The sequence below is a fragment of the Zeus faber genome, assembly GCF_960531495.2.
Source record: "Zeus faber genome assembly, chromosome: 18".
Lineage (NCBI taxonomy): Eukaryota > Metazoa > Chordata > Actinopteri > Zeiformes > Zeidae > Zeus > Zeus faber.
Window position 1 is genome coordinate 6300731 of NC_137210.1, and position 15208 is coordinate 6315938.

A 15208-nucleotide genomic window follows, 5' to 3' on the forward strand; every position below is an offset into this window, starting at 1 on the left:
TTAATCATCACAAATGAGAACGGTTTAAATCCATTACGTTTCAATGCCCGCAGCTAGACAGACGCACAGACGCATCCTGGGATAACATTGCAATAACTTCGGCCCTGTCCACACAAATACATATATTTTTCTATTTTCCTCTACGTTCTGGCCTCTCATCCAGACGCAAACGGCGTTGAGTGTTGCCCGATCGGCCTGATTTCTAGCCCAACCACACTCTAATAGCCGCCCAATCCACCAAATACCCCGTCCCCGAAACTCACGGTGCATCTTTTATGTCGTTCAATGAGGAAACAAAGTAAAATACAATCCATCTACAATAATAACACAGCTTTTTGGGGGTTTTTTTTGTGGCGGAACGGGGCACGGCGACATGATCTCTCCCTCTTGTAAAAGAAAACAAACCCGCCAGTTACTTCACAAAGCAGCCCAAATTGTATGTACCTGCCCAATGCTATTTCTTCCAGCCCGATATGATAAGAAGTAGCCCAATTAGGCGGAACTCCCACCTCCCCTAATCTGGCAACACTGGCGGCGTTTTATGCTGCGTTCCATTTGAACTGGGAAGTCAGAATTTCTGATTTCCCAGTTGGAAATTTCACCTGGAACGCACCCTGAAGTTGAAGAACCTCACCAACCCAAACCTCTAAATCCAAGATGGCTGCTCCGCGCATAAACAATAAGTGAAATCTGTAGTCACGGCTGTGATGATAACAATGTTTTTTTTTTTGTTTTTTTTTATTAAATCTATGTGGATGTGAAATATCTACATCTTTGCGGACGCCCAGAGGAGCGCTCCATTCCGCGGTCCCGTATTTGTTTTGTAAGTGCAAGCACGACAAAGGAGGCTGTGTTGTGGGTGTGACATCATTCCCAGCTCCGACTTCTGAGGCGAATGGAACACAGCGTGAGTTCACCCAAACAGAGCGTTTGAGGAAATGATTACGTCACACATCAATTCGCGCACGCCCATTGTTGCTTTGTGTAATGAGCATGCGCCTGAATGAACACCAAGAACAGTGGCGGATATATACAGGTTTGTTTACGTTTGGTTAGCACTGCTAGGTCTCATTACAAGATTACAACTTAGCTTAGCATTGCTGCAGCTGCATCATTTCGAGACCGTTTCAGCGTTCGTAGTCGTTTTATGTGTTCCCGGGCGTACCGAGATATTTTGTAAAACGAAGGTCGTGTGGACAGATTTTTTTTTTTTTGAACGGAGGGAGGAAATATCCATTTAAAAATAATCTCTGTATTAGTGTGTAAAGTTCATGGTGGAGAAGAGCTTTTCACACCGATATGTCCATGTTACTCCACCTGTCTTAATTCCTAACATCAAGTGCATTGTCTCATGTTTTATATCTTTTAATTTCTTGCTCTTTGTGATTAAATTGTTCTTGGTAAATTTGTTTTCTTTTGCAATCGCACATATCTGTCCTTTTTCCTTGTCTTTATTTATTTTGTAATAATAATCTATAACTTCTTCTTTATAATATTCAGGTTCCAACCACCATTTGGCTTTTGTTCTTGCCTCCCATCTCATGCTATTTGCTATCCATGTAATCCTTTCCCCTTTCCTATTGCAACACTCTGCTGTCTTTATGAGGTCACCGATTACTCTTGTTGAGTCCGTCCACTTCCTAAGTCCCCTGTACCTTGCACTGCGTGACAGGATATTTTTTCCTTCCACTTGGTGTCACACCGGGATCACGTTTCAACCACGTGACTAACGTTGCTAATTTGCGTGGGCTAACTCGTCAACAAACACCACCGGAAGCTGTCACGAGCCTGAGCTATGGGAGCCCATACGTGATAACAAAGTAATAATAAAACGCCCAGGGCAACGACTCGCGCGACGACTCAGCAAAACGGTGCGCGTGAGAAAAACAGGCGGTTCCGCACTAACACTAAACTTTGATGTCAATATCGGCCCCGTGAGTTTGAGACCCATGATGAAGACACTGTTGTGACTTTGTAAACACTACATAAAGTGAGTTTTCGTTCATGGGAAATGGTAAATGTCCAGTTGAGCTAACTATTCGCTTTTGCACTGAAAAATAAGAACGCTCCCATATTTCCCCTGAAATATTTTGGGATGCGAAACCCAGACGCAGTTCACCCGAGGGCCACTAGGGGGGAGGAGCCGGCTGTCAAGTGCGTTTTCACATCTGGTGTAAAGCCCAATTTAATCTTGTTTATGCAATTGACCTTTGCCAAGACAAATAACTTTTATGTAAAAATATAAAATGCACCACATTGTATTTCGACTCAGCAGACTTGTATAAGGAAATATTTTAATTTAATCTCTGCGCTAATATTTGGCTTGTTTAGAAAAGAATAACAATCCACTTTGTTTTTTCACTCTGCATTGTTTGCGGTAGGAATCAGATGTTTCAGATGACATCAGATGTGTCATCTGAAATCAAAGACAAATCCCATTAAAAATGTAAACTTTTTCCGGAAAGATTTTGGGGCTTTTTTTTTTCTTTCTTTTTTCCAACGTGATTGCAGAAATCCTTTATTTTGAAAAGGATGAAAATAATACATTTTAGACAAGCAGTCAAATAACGTTCAGGGGTCTCAAAAATGTCGCCGCAACATCTACATCATGTTACCCTTTACCATGTTAAAATAATTGTGGCTAAGCAAAAAAAAAGACAAAATTCAAACTTTCCAAAGTTCTAACCTATTGAACAAGTCTCAGTAGTACAGTATGGCACCGTTTTTTCTTTGTTTTTTTCTCTGACTGACGTAAAGAGTCCAGTTGTTTTTGTGCCGAGAACGTTATTTACAATGTACAATTAAAAACCAGAGTCAACATGTGGAGTTCGATAAGCAGCAGTGTTAAAAATAGTGCTTAAAACAAGTGAATAGATGTCCATCTATGTACATACCTGTATTTCTTAAAACCAGAGTCTGCATATATATATATATATATATATATATATATATATATATATATACACACATACACACACCCACCCACCAACACACACCCACACACACACACACACACACTTCATCACGTTGTCAATAGGTCACATCCAGCAATATTAAATATATCAAACATTTCTGTTGTAGGAAAAAAAAGGGGAGGGGGGGGGGGTGAGCCGACATGTCACCACTCATGTATCACATTTCAATGGATAAACATAATAACATTAACATTTAATACCGATAGTTTTGACAGAACTGGAACAGCTACATGGAAATCTCTTTTCAGCACGTTCATGATGAAATAGTTCTAACTTCACTCCCTGCCACCCCCAAAAACACCTACATACCTATGTACATGAAACATTCAAAATTGTATCCTTCCACAGGAGATTTTGTATTATTATTATTATTATTATTTATTTGTTTTAGTTTTGTGCCTATATTAATTCCCCAACTGAGATCTAATAATAAAAATTAATAACAATAATAATAATAATGTCATTCTGGAAGCGATTCACATTTCAATCACACACGTTTGTTTTAAGTCACGTGCTTTCAAACAAAAGGAAAATAAGACTTGGTAATTTGTCCGAACAATATTAATAAATACTGAAATTGGAATTCAAGTGTTTCGTATTAATTGGACAAAATTAGACCTTAGCACTGGCGAAAAAAAAAATCAGGCAGAGATACAGGATCATCAACGATACCAACAACATAAAATAAAACAATACATATATAATTAAATTGGGAGAAAGTGTGTGTGTGTGTGTGTGTGTGTGTGTGTGTGTGTATAAGGGGGGTTGAAATAAAGTGCAGGATATTTCTCACCTTAATTTCACTATGCTATACTTTTTTGTTCACTTCCCCCCCGGGACATCGATGACTTTAATCTCATTGTTCTTTGTGCGACAAATAAACTACAGACTTAATAAAAAATAAAAAATAAAGGTTACATTCCTGTTGCATAACTTCTATCTTCAAACCTCAGATGGGGTGATGGGGATGACTGGGTGGGGTTGTCCCAGTAAAGCATATTATTATGCTTGTGTTGGGAAGAGCAGATTGAAAATAAACAAACAAACAAGAAAACAAAAAAACAACTTGTATTTACTTCTCCGTCATCCTCGGAATGGGACGAGTAAGACTCGACCAACTGACACTGACTGCATTGTTGTAAACAAAGGACTTAAATGATAATATTACTTACAATAGAAAATTTCTCACACACACAGAGCGTGCACACACACTCACAAGAAAACAAAAACTATATATAAAAATAAAATAAAATAAAAAATAAGCACTACAGCACTTTTTTCTCTCTCTCTTTCTCATGTTGTCTAGTAGAAGTCTTGTTGTTGGATGCTCCAAGGTCTGATAGTGTCACAGCCTTCCACAGACTCCCCCCTCAACCCACTCTCCGGTCAGAGGTAGAAGCCTGTGGCCTGGGAGTCCGGGAGGCTGGGGAGGGTGTCGGGGACTGGGACCGGGACCTGGGACCTCTGGCCGCTAGGGGGCGCTGCTCCGTTCCCATTGGGAAGAGCACAGTTCCCGTTCAGGATGCAGCCATTTTCCATCTGCAACAAGAGTCAAAGGAGGGTGGAGGTCATGAATGCAATAGTATTGTAGAAATGGAATGCAAATTGCATTCCATTTCCATTGCATTCGTTCATTAATTCATTCATATATTTATTTATTTAATTTGTATATTATATCATATGTTTTATGTTAAATATATATATACAATACTCACAAAAAGTTCGGGATATTCAGCTTTTGGGTGAAATTTCAGGATGAACCTAAAAGGCACTATAACCTTTACAGGGGAACTTAATTTGAACTTCTCTAAACTTTTGAATGCACATGTCCAACTGTTCAGTGTTTCAGTACTTTTTGCACAACTTGCTGTTCTCCAACAAGGAGCTGAACGGCAAAATTCACAACAGGTGTTTGATCCATGAATCGACCAATACATTTCCTGGTTCAATTAGAATTGCTATTTAAACAGTCCTCTTCATCATGCTGTTCACATTTTGACATCATGAGACCAAGACGACACCTAACAATTGATCAACAGTACCTCGCCATTGTGAGGCTTCAAACAGGATGTTCTCAGAGGGAAGTGGCCACTGAGCTTAGAGTGTCACAGAGTGTCATCAGCAGGTTGCAACAGAGACACAGAGAGACTGGAAGAGTCACAGAAAGGCATAGAAGTGGACGTCCTTTGGCCACATCCCACACTGATGAGCGCTTCATTGTGAACAGTGCCCTGCGGAACCGGATGATGAATGCCACTCAACTCCAGGCACATTTAAGGGAGGTGAGAGGCACCCAAGTGTCACGTCAGACCATTCAAAACCATTTACATCAGCGTGGTCTACGTGCTAGACGACCTGCAAGGATACCTGACCACACCACCAGGCACAGGCATCATCGTCTTGCATGGGTCAGGGAGCATTTACGCTGGACAAGGGACCAGTGGCCTCAGTGCTGTTCTCTGATGAAAGTCGATTCACGTTGGGCAGAAATGATGGCCGCCAACGATGTTGGAGACGTCAAGGAGAGCGCTATGCATCAACCACTGGTGTCACCAGACGAGCCTTTGGTGGTGGTGGTGTTACAGTGTGGGCAGGTGTGTCTAGTCAATACGGAACTGCCCTACACTTTGTGAATGGTACAGTGACAAGCCCATACTACCTGAATAACATCATTAATCCAGTCATTGTGCTCCTGCATGAACAACACAGGTCTCATTTCATCTTCCTGGACGACAATGCTCCAGCTCATCGAGGTCGCATCCTTAGGGAACGGCTGCTGGAGACTGGGGCACCTCAAATGGAGTGGCCTGCACTTTCTCCAGACCTGGATCGCATAGAAAACCTATGGGATCAGCTGAGTCGCCATGTAGAGGCTCATCACTCTGTCCCCCAGAACCTCAATGACCTGAGGGCCGCCCTTCAAGAAGAGTGGGGTGCCAGGCCTCAGCAGACAATAAGTCGACTTGTGAACAGCGTGAGACGTCGTTGTCAAGCTGTAATTGATGCTCAAGGGCACATGACAAGTTATTGAGACATTGACATTTTTTGTTGTGGTAAACCCACCACTGTTATTGGCTTTTGTTTCAATAAATTGTTTGAGATGAGGAAATTACATTGTCCATAAATGTCACCCAAGAGCCAAATATCCCTAACTTTTTGTGAGTAGTGTGTATATATAAATACTTTTTTTTTTACAGTTCTTTAACAAATTGTGATTATTGTCACAATGTTGCATACATTTATTGTTTTTCTTATTTGACAATAAAAACATACTGACATATTCGACAATATACATTTTACAGCAGGTTAGATCTAAAATGGACATAGTTTCAAATGATCATTTGATCGATGATAAAATAAAAGTGTTTGGCTCAATGTTGGATTTAGAATAGCTATGTGTGCATTAAGAAGGTTCTCCTTATTCTTCAAGTAATAAAAATAATAAATAAATTCCAGGATGCAACCTTTGAAATACATTTTTTTGTTGTATATTATTCATTTTTACTGCTTTTGCAGAACAACAATTAATTCAACGAAATGACAGTCCTTGCCCTGTATAGAGTCCTATACTGTATATACTGTTGTCCTATTGAATTCTCTTACATTCACTCTCTGCAGAAGACAGAGAAAGAGAGGGAACAAAAATTACACAGCAGTCAACTCTTGAACTTATAATACTGTGTGTTTTTCTTCCCCAGGCATCAGCGAACACAACCACTGGCTCTCTGATCCCACTGCACCCTCCCTCTCCTCGCTCTAATAGGCCGATAGTAGAAGAGCGAGTTTGTAGGTCACCAATTGAAAGCAAGAGCAAGTGAGATGAGAATAAGGGAAGGGGGGGATGCTGGCTGCACAACATGTCTCGTCTCTTTTTGAATACAGCCCAGTGACTCCAAATTAACACAAGGACTGTGAAAATGGAGGGAAAAAAACAAAACACATGCATTTTCATCACCCACTAAAAATATACAGGTAAATAACAAGATTCATACTAGTACTTAGAATGATGATGACATCAATAATGGTGATAATGACACATTTAAGAAAACAATGTCAAGAAATGCTCTCCTATGTAAAATCAGCACTTTACTAATGTGCGACTAACCACTAATATTAGATATCAATGCTACCTTTGTAGGTCCCTAAAGGATACTTTATTAAAAAGCAATATTATTTTTGAATACCAGTATTGGAAATAATGTGATTATGATTCACGCTCAAGACTCAACAAAAAACAAAATCACATGACATATTTACTGTTGCCATGCAAGCCTTCAGTTTCATTTTTGTCTCACTGACATTGAAGAGATAAGCTTCTTACTGTAGGTATCCCAATTTTACATCAAATGACAACCTGTCTAACGCTGAGGCCTTTGAATCACATTTAAGTTTGTGAGAATTATTTGGAAATACGCTGACACATATAAAACGCAGCAAAGTAATCTTCATTGGAGCTTCCTCACCTTACTGTGATTGGGTTCATGGGGAATGTCCATGGCAACCATCCCGTAAGCGTCCAGCTGTTTGCAGGGTTGTCCCACCCCTAGGATCTGCTCCAGGGTGGCGTTTGGGGGGGGGCACTGGGACAGGCTGGAGAGCACCTGGGCCAGGGGGGGTGGGAGTTGCTCTTGCTGGTGTTTGTGATTTATCCTCTGGTAGGACAAAACTGTGGATTCGGCCCCCCCATATAAACTGCCTCCGTTGAGGGTGTACTGCATCCCTTCGATGTCGGACATACCGTAATCCATGCAAGCATCTATTGAAGTGTCAGCATGGGGCGCCTGGCCGTTAGCGAGGCAGTCCCCCGGGTGTCCGAAGCCGAAGTCTTCCCAATGGGATTTGCCTGCTGGATGCTCTGTGTTCGGAACATTGCGTCTGCTCGCCCCCTTTTGTTCCGCATGACACTGCTGCAGAAGCTGGCTCTGCGTCCTGATGGAAAGCTGCTGCTGCTGCTGGAGGTAGTGTTGGTGCGTTTGATGCTGGTGGAGCTCCTCATCAAGCTCTGGAGCCTTGCCATTGAACAGAGTCTGAGATGTGGGACAGTGTCCCTCCTGTATCCCTGCACTGTTCAGGATGTCCTGGGCTGTCCACTGTCCATTGGCCACTGGTTGACTGTGGCCCAGTAGCTCTCCGTTGACCACCGTATGGACCAAGTGGTTGTTCTGATTGCCCCAGTCATGCAACACTTTACCAGGCCTCTTGCTGAGGTGCTGCTGCATCTGCTGTGACAGCTGGACGATCGGGGTCTGGCCCACCAAGGGGGCTTTATGGTGAGGGAGATGTTTGTGCATGTTGGTGTGGGTACTTTCATGTGGCGATATTGTGGTTGTTGCAGCAGCGGTGGAGGGAACGGCGAAGGTAACAGCTGGAGGCACCGGTCCCCTGTCCTCCGCCGTCTCAGTCTTTGCCTCCAGGGAGTCGTGGATGTAGGAGAGGATCTCATCGTTTGTCAGCAGGTCGTCCAAGCTGGGCACCCGATCCGGGTCCATCTCAACCCGGATCATGCGTTCGTCCAACAGCAACAGCTCCAGGTCCTCAGCACTGAGCCCGAGGCCCTCCAGGGCTCCAAACAGCTCCCCATTGGAGCAACCCGCCTCGTCAGCCTCTGGCAAGCCCTGGCCCCCCAGGGAGAGGGAGTCAAGGGTGGCAAGGAGTGGGTCGAAGCTTGGGGCTGGTTCGGGGAGTCCAGGGGCCACAATGCCGTTGCCTGGCTCATCCCATGCTGAGTGCAGGTCAGAGGGCTCTGGATCGGAGAAGCCCATCTGATCTCCAAAGAAACTACTGTGGAAGGACAGTTTGGGCTCCTGGGCAGGCTGGCAGACGTACACCGACTCATCCTGACTCATCAGTGCCCCCAAGAGGGAGCCAGGGTCCAGTCCATCCCTGGCCACCCTGTCTGACCGGTTCTTCTTGGACTTGCTGCCATTTTTATCATGGCTGCCGTCACTGTAGCCTGCGATGGGATGGTTGGACTGGTAGAGCAGGGCTTCGCCGGTGGCGAAAGTGAAAGGCAGGTGCAAGGAGCGTTTGCGCAAGTGCTCGCCTCCCTCTTCCTCACTACGTAGACAGAAAAACACATTTGTTATCTGTAGCATTACCTATGATACTATGAGATACACGGTATGATGCTTTGGGAAATGACAAAAATGACACAAAATGGAGTTTATGGGATCTCAGAATACATAATGTACATATATTACTCAGAGTATATTACGGAAGTTATGTTAGGCACTTTTGCAAGGCAATGTAGGTAACTAAGGTTTACAAGCCTTTTTATGGAAAATCCTCTCCAATAAAAGTATTTGAGGCAGACCATTATTTTTGGTTGGTTAGAAAAAACGTACACGAGGGGCCTTTGTGTGGCGATGATGTAGTCCGGTTTGCCGTTCTTGTAGACCAGCCTGGCATTAGCCTGGACCCACTTCCAGCGGTTGTCCTTAGTGAGGAGCCGGAACACGGTCAGACCACTCTCCCCGGTCTTCATCACTACCACCACCAGACGCACAAAACACACAAACACAAAAATGTTATGTTTTTTAATATAGGAAGAGCAACTACTGCATATAATAGCAGCAGCATCTCACTGCATGGCTATGTTTCTGTATGGATCATCTGCGATGCTGGGTTCATGCAGTGGATTTGCGGGGGCCCTCCTATCCTTTCCGCTAGCTGCTCTGCGGCTTTGCTCAATCTGGACCGTAATCCAGTGGGATTACTTGGAAAAGCTGTCTGAACTCTCTGACCAACATCTTTGACCAGGTCATAGCAGGCGTTGCAGTAGTTCCACCACAGCAAAATGATTTGGACAGTGTCGTTGGATGACAAATTTAGCTATCACTATAGCTTGGACACCATACGATACAGGTACACTGTATGTTATACTTCCTTGAGGGAAACCTACTCCGGACGTGGTTCTCCGCACAGTACAACATGTCAGCTGCGTGGATGAACTGATAACCGGATCCTCGCACACGCAGTTCAGCCTCGGTGTAGCCCAGGACTATCTTCCCCCTGTAAGAGAAAGACAATGACTTATTCCAGAAACATAAAAGACAGCACTCGAAGTGTCCCAAATCTCCAAACAGATGTCATCTTTCATCGGAATGATTTTGGAGGAATCTTACTTGGCATCGCACGCCATCGGAGTAAAGTCCAGCTTGTGCTTCGTTCTGAAGATCATGTTCTTGGTCCTGATCTCCAGGATGGAGGGCGGCTGGAGAGGAGTAGCTATAGCAAAAAGGGCCAGCTGGGGGGGCACCTTGCCCCCGTTTTCTTGGTGCTGGTTCTGTCCGTGCAGGAATTTTAGCCGCCCCTGGAGGTTCAAGGCCTAAATAAGCAAAAGAATGTAATAAAAATCTGTCCGTTCAATTGTTTAAAACACTCAAAGCCAGCTAAATACAGACATATTAGATATTTGCCACTGAAATACTGACCAGAAAGCCCGAAGAGTTGTCCAGGAGACAGCGGAACCGGCACACAAAGCTCCTTTCCAGGAAGGAGGAGTTTTCTGGGGGAAGCTGCTCAGGGTTGTAGGTGACTAGGGCTGTGCTACTCTCAGGTTCCATGTCTGTTAAAAAAAAAAAAAAACATGAATAAAACATTCTAAATCATCCATCTTTGTGCGAAGCTCTGCTTGAATTTGAGTGAATTGCATCAATACTATTAGAGTATCAAAAGTATTTGAAGCATTGGATTTCAAATTGTGATATCTAGTAGTTAATATCTTCAACGTCAGTGAGACAAAAATAATATTATGGACTAATAGTAAGTGTTATCTATATAATTATATAATAATATAATTATATAATTATAATAATATTATATAATTTAATGAGACATTTAATTTAAAAATAATATATAGCCTTTAATGCAGCAAAAGTGCAAAGTAAGAACTGGTAACAAATTCGGGGTATCAGTATTTGAACATTTTAAGTAATTCCCAGCCTCTGTTCTTATTTAGAATGAGATGGTAGATGAATGAGGTCCAACGTCTCAGCATCATCCTCCTTCTGAGTCTGTTTTTGGGCATATGCAAAGTTGCCGTTTTCCTCAGCAACGCTGAATGCTCCGCAGCCTAAAAATGCACTTATGTAATGAAGGCCCAATGATAAGGCCGACTTAATCATGTGACTGCTTTCATAGTAGGGTGGAGGGGGGGGGGGGGGGGGACAGCACCCCTGGTGGAGGAGTGTAAAGCTGGGTCACGGCTGTGGGTTGGGTCTTAGCACAAAAGCAGCACATAGGCCTTACTTTAGTTTAAGTACCTTAAAGTGCAGATCTGGGACCACTTCACCTCATAAGCCAAGGTGAAGATTATGCAGTCATGTGACCCGACCTGCCGAGCGATCTTATCGCTAAATGCCTGAACTGTACGTTCTTGCTCTTTGTTCTCACTAGTCACTTAAAGCTAGCTGCCAACTACAAAGGCGTTGGCTACTGTCCATGAACCATGATCCATGGCCAAAACAATTAGTTTGTATTCAGTGTTCTTCTGTGGTGGTGTATACCATACAGCCTGGACCATAGACCCCACTGGGATGACCCCAATCCCAATCAATCTAGGCTTCAGCGGAGCAGAGCAGACAGAGGAATACATCTTGGCTTCAAACCGGATCAATACACCCCACGGGCGTGTGAAACGTAGCAGGAACCATCCCAGTTTAAAAACCACAGTTTCTATGCAAGGACAACTTAGAACATGGGCCTCAAGCCAAATCCCGGCAAATGCAGGGAAGAGGCGGATCACTGTCTCTCGCTTACTTAGAACTATTGTATAAAGTGCATACAGCGTAATCTCCTCTCCCGAGAGTGTAATCTGTTTTGCATATTGGCGGATCATCGTTGGGAGTTAAATCATATTTCTGTGCACAGTGGTTGTTCTCATTCTACACGGTTATTGAAAGAGGACAGAGTTCACCTGGCGGGGAATCTTGAGTCATGGTGGCTATGGTGGCAGGGGGTGGGTTCAGCGCCCAGTGCAAGTTCCTCCTCAGCTCCTGCTGGTCCTCTGTGTGGACCAGCTCGTACACGCTCTGGTGCATGACGTCCGTCTTCAGAGGGCATGAATGGAGGGAGCAGCGGAAGAGAAGGGAAACGAGGATAAATGAGACACTGATTTCAGTTGGAGAAATGTTCAAAGCCTTTTCAATCATCCAAATTCTTGAACCAAAACCCATTGCACCTGTTCTACACTGCACTATGCAGAAACAAGATGGCCAATTCTGCCTAAAGCAGGGTTCTGCCTGTCGTGGCTGGTGGTTTCCACAAAAAGGGCAAGCTATAAATAGGCCAAAAAGGCGAGGTCCTCTACCCTTCTCTGGAGAGCCGCTGGATGCAGCCAGCCGTTGCACCATGTGGTGAGGAGACCCCTCGCTCAACCCCAGACCCCCGACCAATCCCAGCAGACTCTGCACGCAAACCCTCCATCCAGGCCTCAAAATGTTGTCTGCAGACCGCTGTTATATGATGTGTGTGTGTGTGTGTGTGTGTGTGTGTGTGTGTGTGTGTGTGTGTGTGTGTACCGCATCATATTATGTGTTTCCATGCGTACTGAACATGAATGCATGAATCCACGCCACCGCTTGGGATACAAGCGGTGGCGTGGACAAACGTGGCTACTTCAGCCATAAAGTAATGGCCCTGCAAGGCTGACGGTAGCTGTTGGAAGTTGGCTTAGGGTAACGGGACCGTAAGCTGATAAATTCCAAGATCAGCAGTTTGGTATTTAGCTACAGTATGTGTTGCATGTTTTAGGAAGGCAACACACCATTAGAACAGATTCAATGTGAGATAGTCAAACAATCCATGAGCCCAGTCAACAGTCAAGAAAATCATTGTATCATCAACACAGAAGCTATATAAGCTTTTATGCATATTCCATAATACACCAATCAGTCACAACATTTAAACCCACTGCCTACTATTGTATAGGTCCCCATTGTGCCGCCAAAACATCTCTGACCTGCCTAACAATGTTTAGGTAAATGGTATGTGGCAAATTAACATCCACATGAATGCCAGGACCCAAGGGTTCCCAACAGAATATTTCGCAGAGCATAGTGCATCCTGTTGTCATCTCTTCCCCAGGTAAACAATGGCCATTGTAGGCACTTTTGGCGGTGGACAGAGGTCAGCATGGGCACTGACTGGTTTGCAGCTCCGCAGCCCCATACACAGCAAGACACCTTTCTATCATAGCCAGCATTAACTTTTTCAGCAATTTGTGCTACAGTAGCTCTTTTGTGGGATCGGACAGTACTTTGCTCCCCACACACATCAATGAGCCTTGGACGCCCATGAGCTTGACGCCAGTTCACCGGCTGTCCTTCCTTGTACAACTTTTGGGATGTACTGTACTAACCACTGACTACCGGGAACACCCCACAAGGCCGGCCGTTTTGGAGATGCTCTGACCTAGTCGTCTAGCCATCACAATTTGGCCCTTGTCAAAGTTGCTCAGATCCTTCATTTGTTCACTTGCTGCCTAATATATCCCACCCCTTGACAGGTGCCATTGGAACACGATGAGCAATGTTATTCACTTCACCTGTCAATGGTTTTAATGTTGTGGCTGATCATGTTTTCTCATGACTTTTGAAAAAGCTCAATACCCCCCAACAAAATAGTAGTGTTGTGTAGTGTAGCCGACACTTTGTGATGCATGCTTGTTGATGACCCATTCCCTTGGATAAGAAATAAGAAAGAATTTGCAGGCGCTTGAGGCACCCGGGCTTCCTTTATGAAGGTTGTTTCTGAAGGTTGGTTTCTCTCCAAACCAGGGGGAAGCTACGTACGTACCTGGTGGAAGCCCAAGTAGTCCTGAATGGTGTGAGAGGAGTAGAAGATGGTCCCGTCGGCCGTGACCACCAGGACGAACCCGTTGAGGGCCTGAAAAAGGCAGATCACAAAACACAATAAGATACAAGAGTGCACGAGAGACAATGGCTTGTGAACTAAGCACTTTCTAAGATAAGATAAGACTTAATTAACACTTTATCAATCCCCATGGGAAACTGTAAGTGAAAAAACAGTTTAAGTCAAGAAAGGGATAAGATGAAAACATTTTTATCCCCACACATAGACAGGAAAGAAGCCATTGTCTGCTCCGGGCTTGTTCCACCTTGCCCAATCCCAATAAACTGATATTCTTCTACTCCATCGTCTGTGTCTCTGTGCCGGAGGACCCGGAAAACACCACTCGGGTGGCGTGTGGCAGGCGGAACTGCCACAGTACACATCTATCAGCAAAGTTAGCATGGAGTAGTACTATGCTAACTAGTTAGCACAATGTGGGTAGATGCCAGTTACACTAAAGTTAGTAAGTATAGGTGGTACATAGCCTCCTGACAAACAGCCGCTGGTGTAGCCCCAAAAACATCAAGACTCGCCGAACCTGGAACAGCTGACCATCTCATGCCGTCCATTCTACCTCCCCCGGGAATTCAGCGTGGTCATCATTACAGCCGTTTATATTCCACTGCAAGCAGACACCGACACAGCACTATCAGACCTATTTGATGTGTTGTGTGGACTTCAGAATGAACATCCTGACGCGGCTATGGTGGTGACTGGGGACTCTAACAGGGCGAACCTTAAAAAAGTTCTGCCTAATTTCAATCAACATATCATGTGTGCCACCAGGGGAGATTGACCACTGTCACACACCTTACAAGAACGGATACAAAACCGTCTCGCTCCCTGCTTTCGGGAAATCTGATCACACCAAGATTTCGCTGGTCCCGTTTACAAGTCGCACATTGTTAGTGAACCGGTGGTGATGAGGGACGTAAAGTGGTGGTCTGCAAAAAAAATAAAATAAAAAGTGGTGGTTGGACCAATCAGAGGCCACGCTTCAGGACGCTCCTACTGATGTAGACTGGGAGATGTTCCAATTAAGTTCCAGTGACGTCAGCGAGTTTACGGAAGTAGCTGTAAGCTTCATAGCTACGTTAGCGGACAGCATCATTCCCACTGCAAAAGTTTGGATATTTCCTAACCAAAAACCGTGGGTCGATAAATCCATCCGTGGGGCTTTGAATGCTCGCCTGACCGCTTACAATGAAGGTCTTGTATCCGGTTACATGGACAATTACAAACCGGCGTTGTACACTCTGCGGAGGGTGGTGAAGGACACCAAACGAACGTACAGAGACACAGTAGAGCTACAGATGTAGCAACGGGAAACCAGACGCTTGTGGCAGGGGCTGCGGACTATAACTAACTACAAGAGCAGC

The 15208-nt window shown here is 44.3% G+C and overlaps 1 protein-coding gene across 1 annotated transcript in view; it reads right to left on the reverse strand.

The window, feature by feature from the left end:
• Positions 1-4269: 4269 nt before the first annotated feature.
• Positions 4270-15208, reverse strand: part of LOC307244373 (aryl hydrocarbon receptor-like) — a 32614-nt gene continuing 21675 nt past the window's right edge. Inside the window, exons 4-11 of the mRNA XM_080019522.1 lie at positions 13773-13862; positions 11893-12025; positions 10409-10542; positions 10100-10302; positions 9877-9986; positions 9320-9461; positions 7439-9032; positions 4270-4514 (exon numbers count right to left, since the gene is read on the reverse strand). Coding sequence (XP_079875648.1) covers positions 4362-4514; positions 7439-9032; positions 9320-9461; positions 9877-9986; positions 10100-10302; positions 10409-10542; positions 11893-12025; positions 13773-13862 — 2559 coding nt within the window. The 3' untranslated portion in view covers positions 4270-4361. The remainder of the gene's footprint in view (positions 4515-7438; positions 9033-9319; positions 9462-9876; positions 9987-10099; positions 10303-10408; positions 10543-11892; positions 12026-13772; positions 13863-15208) is intronic.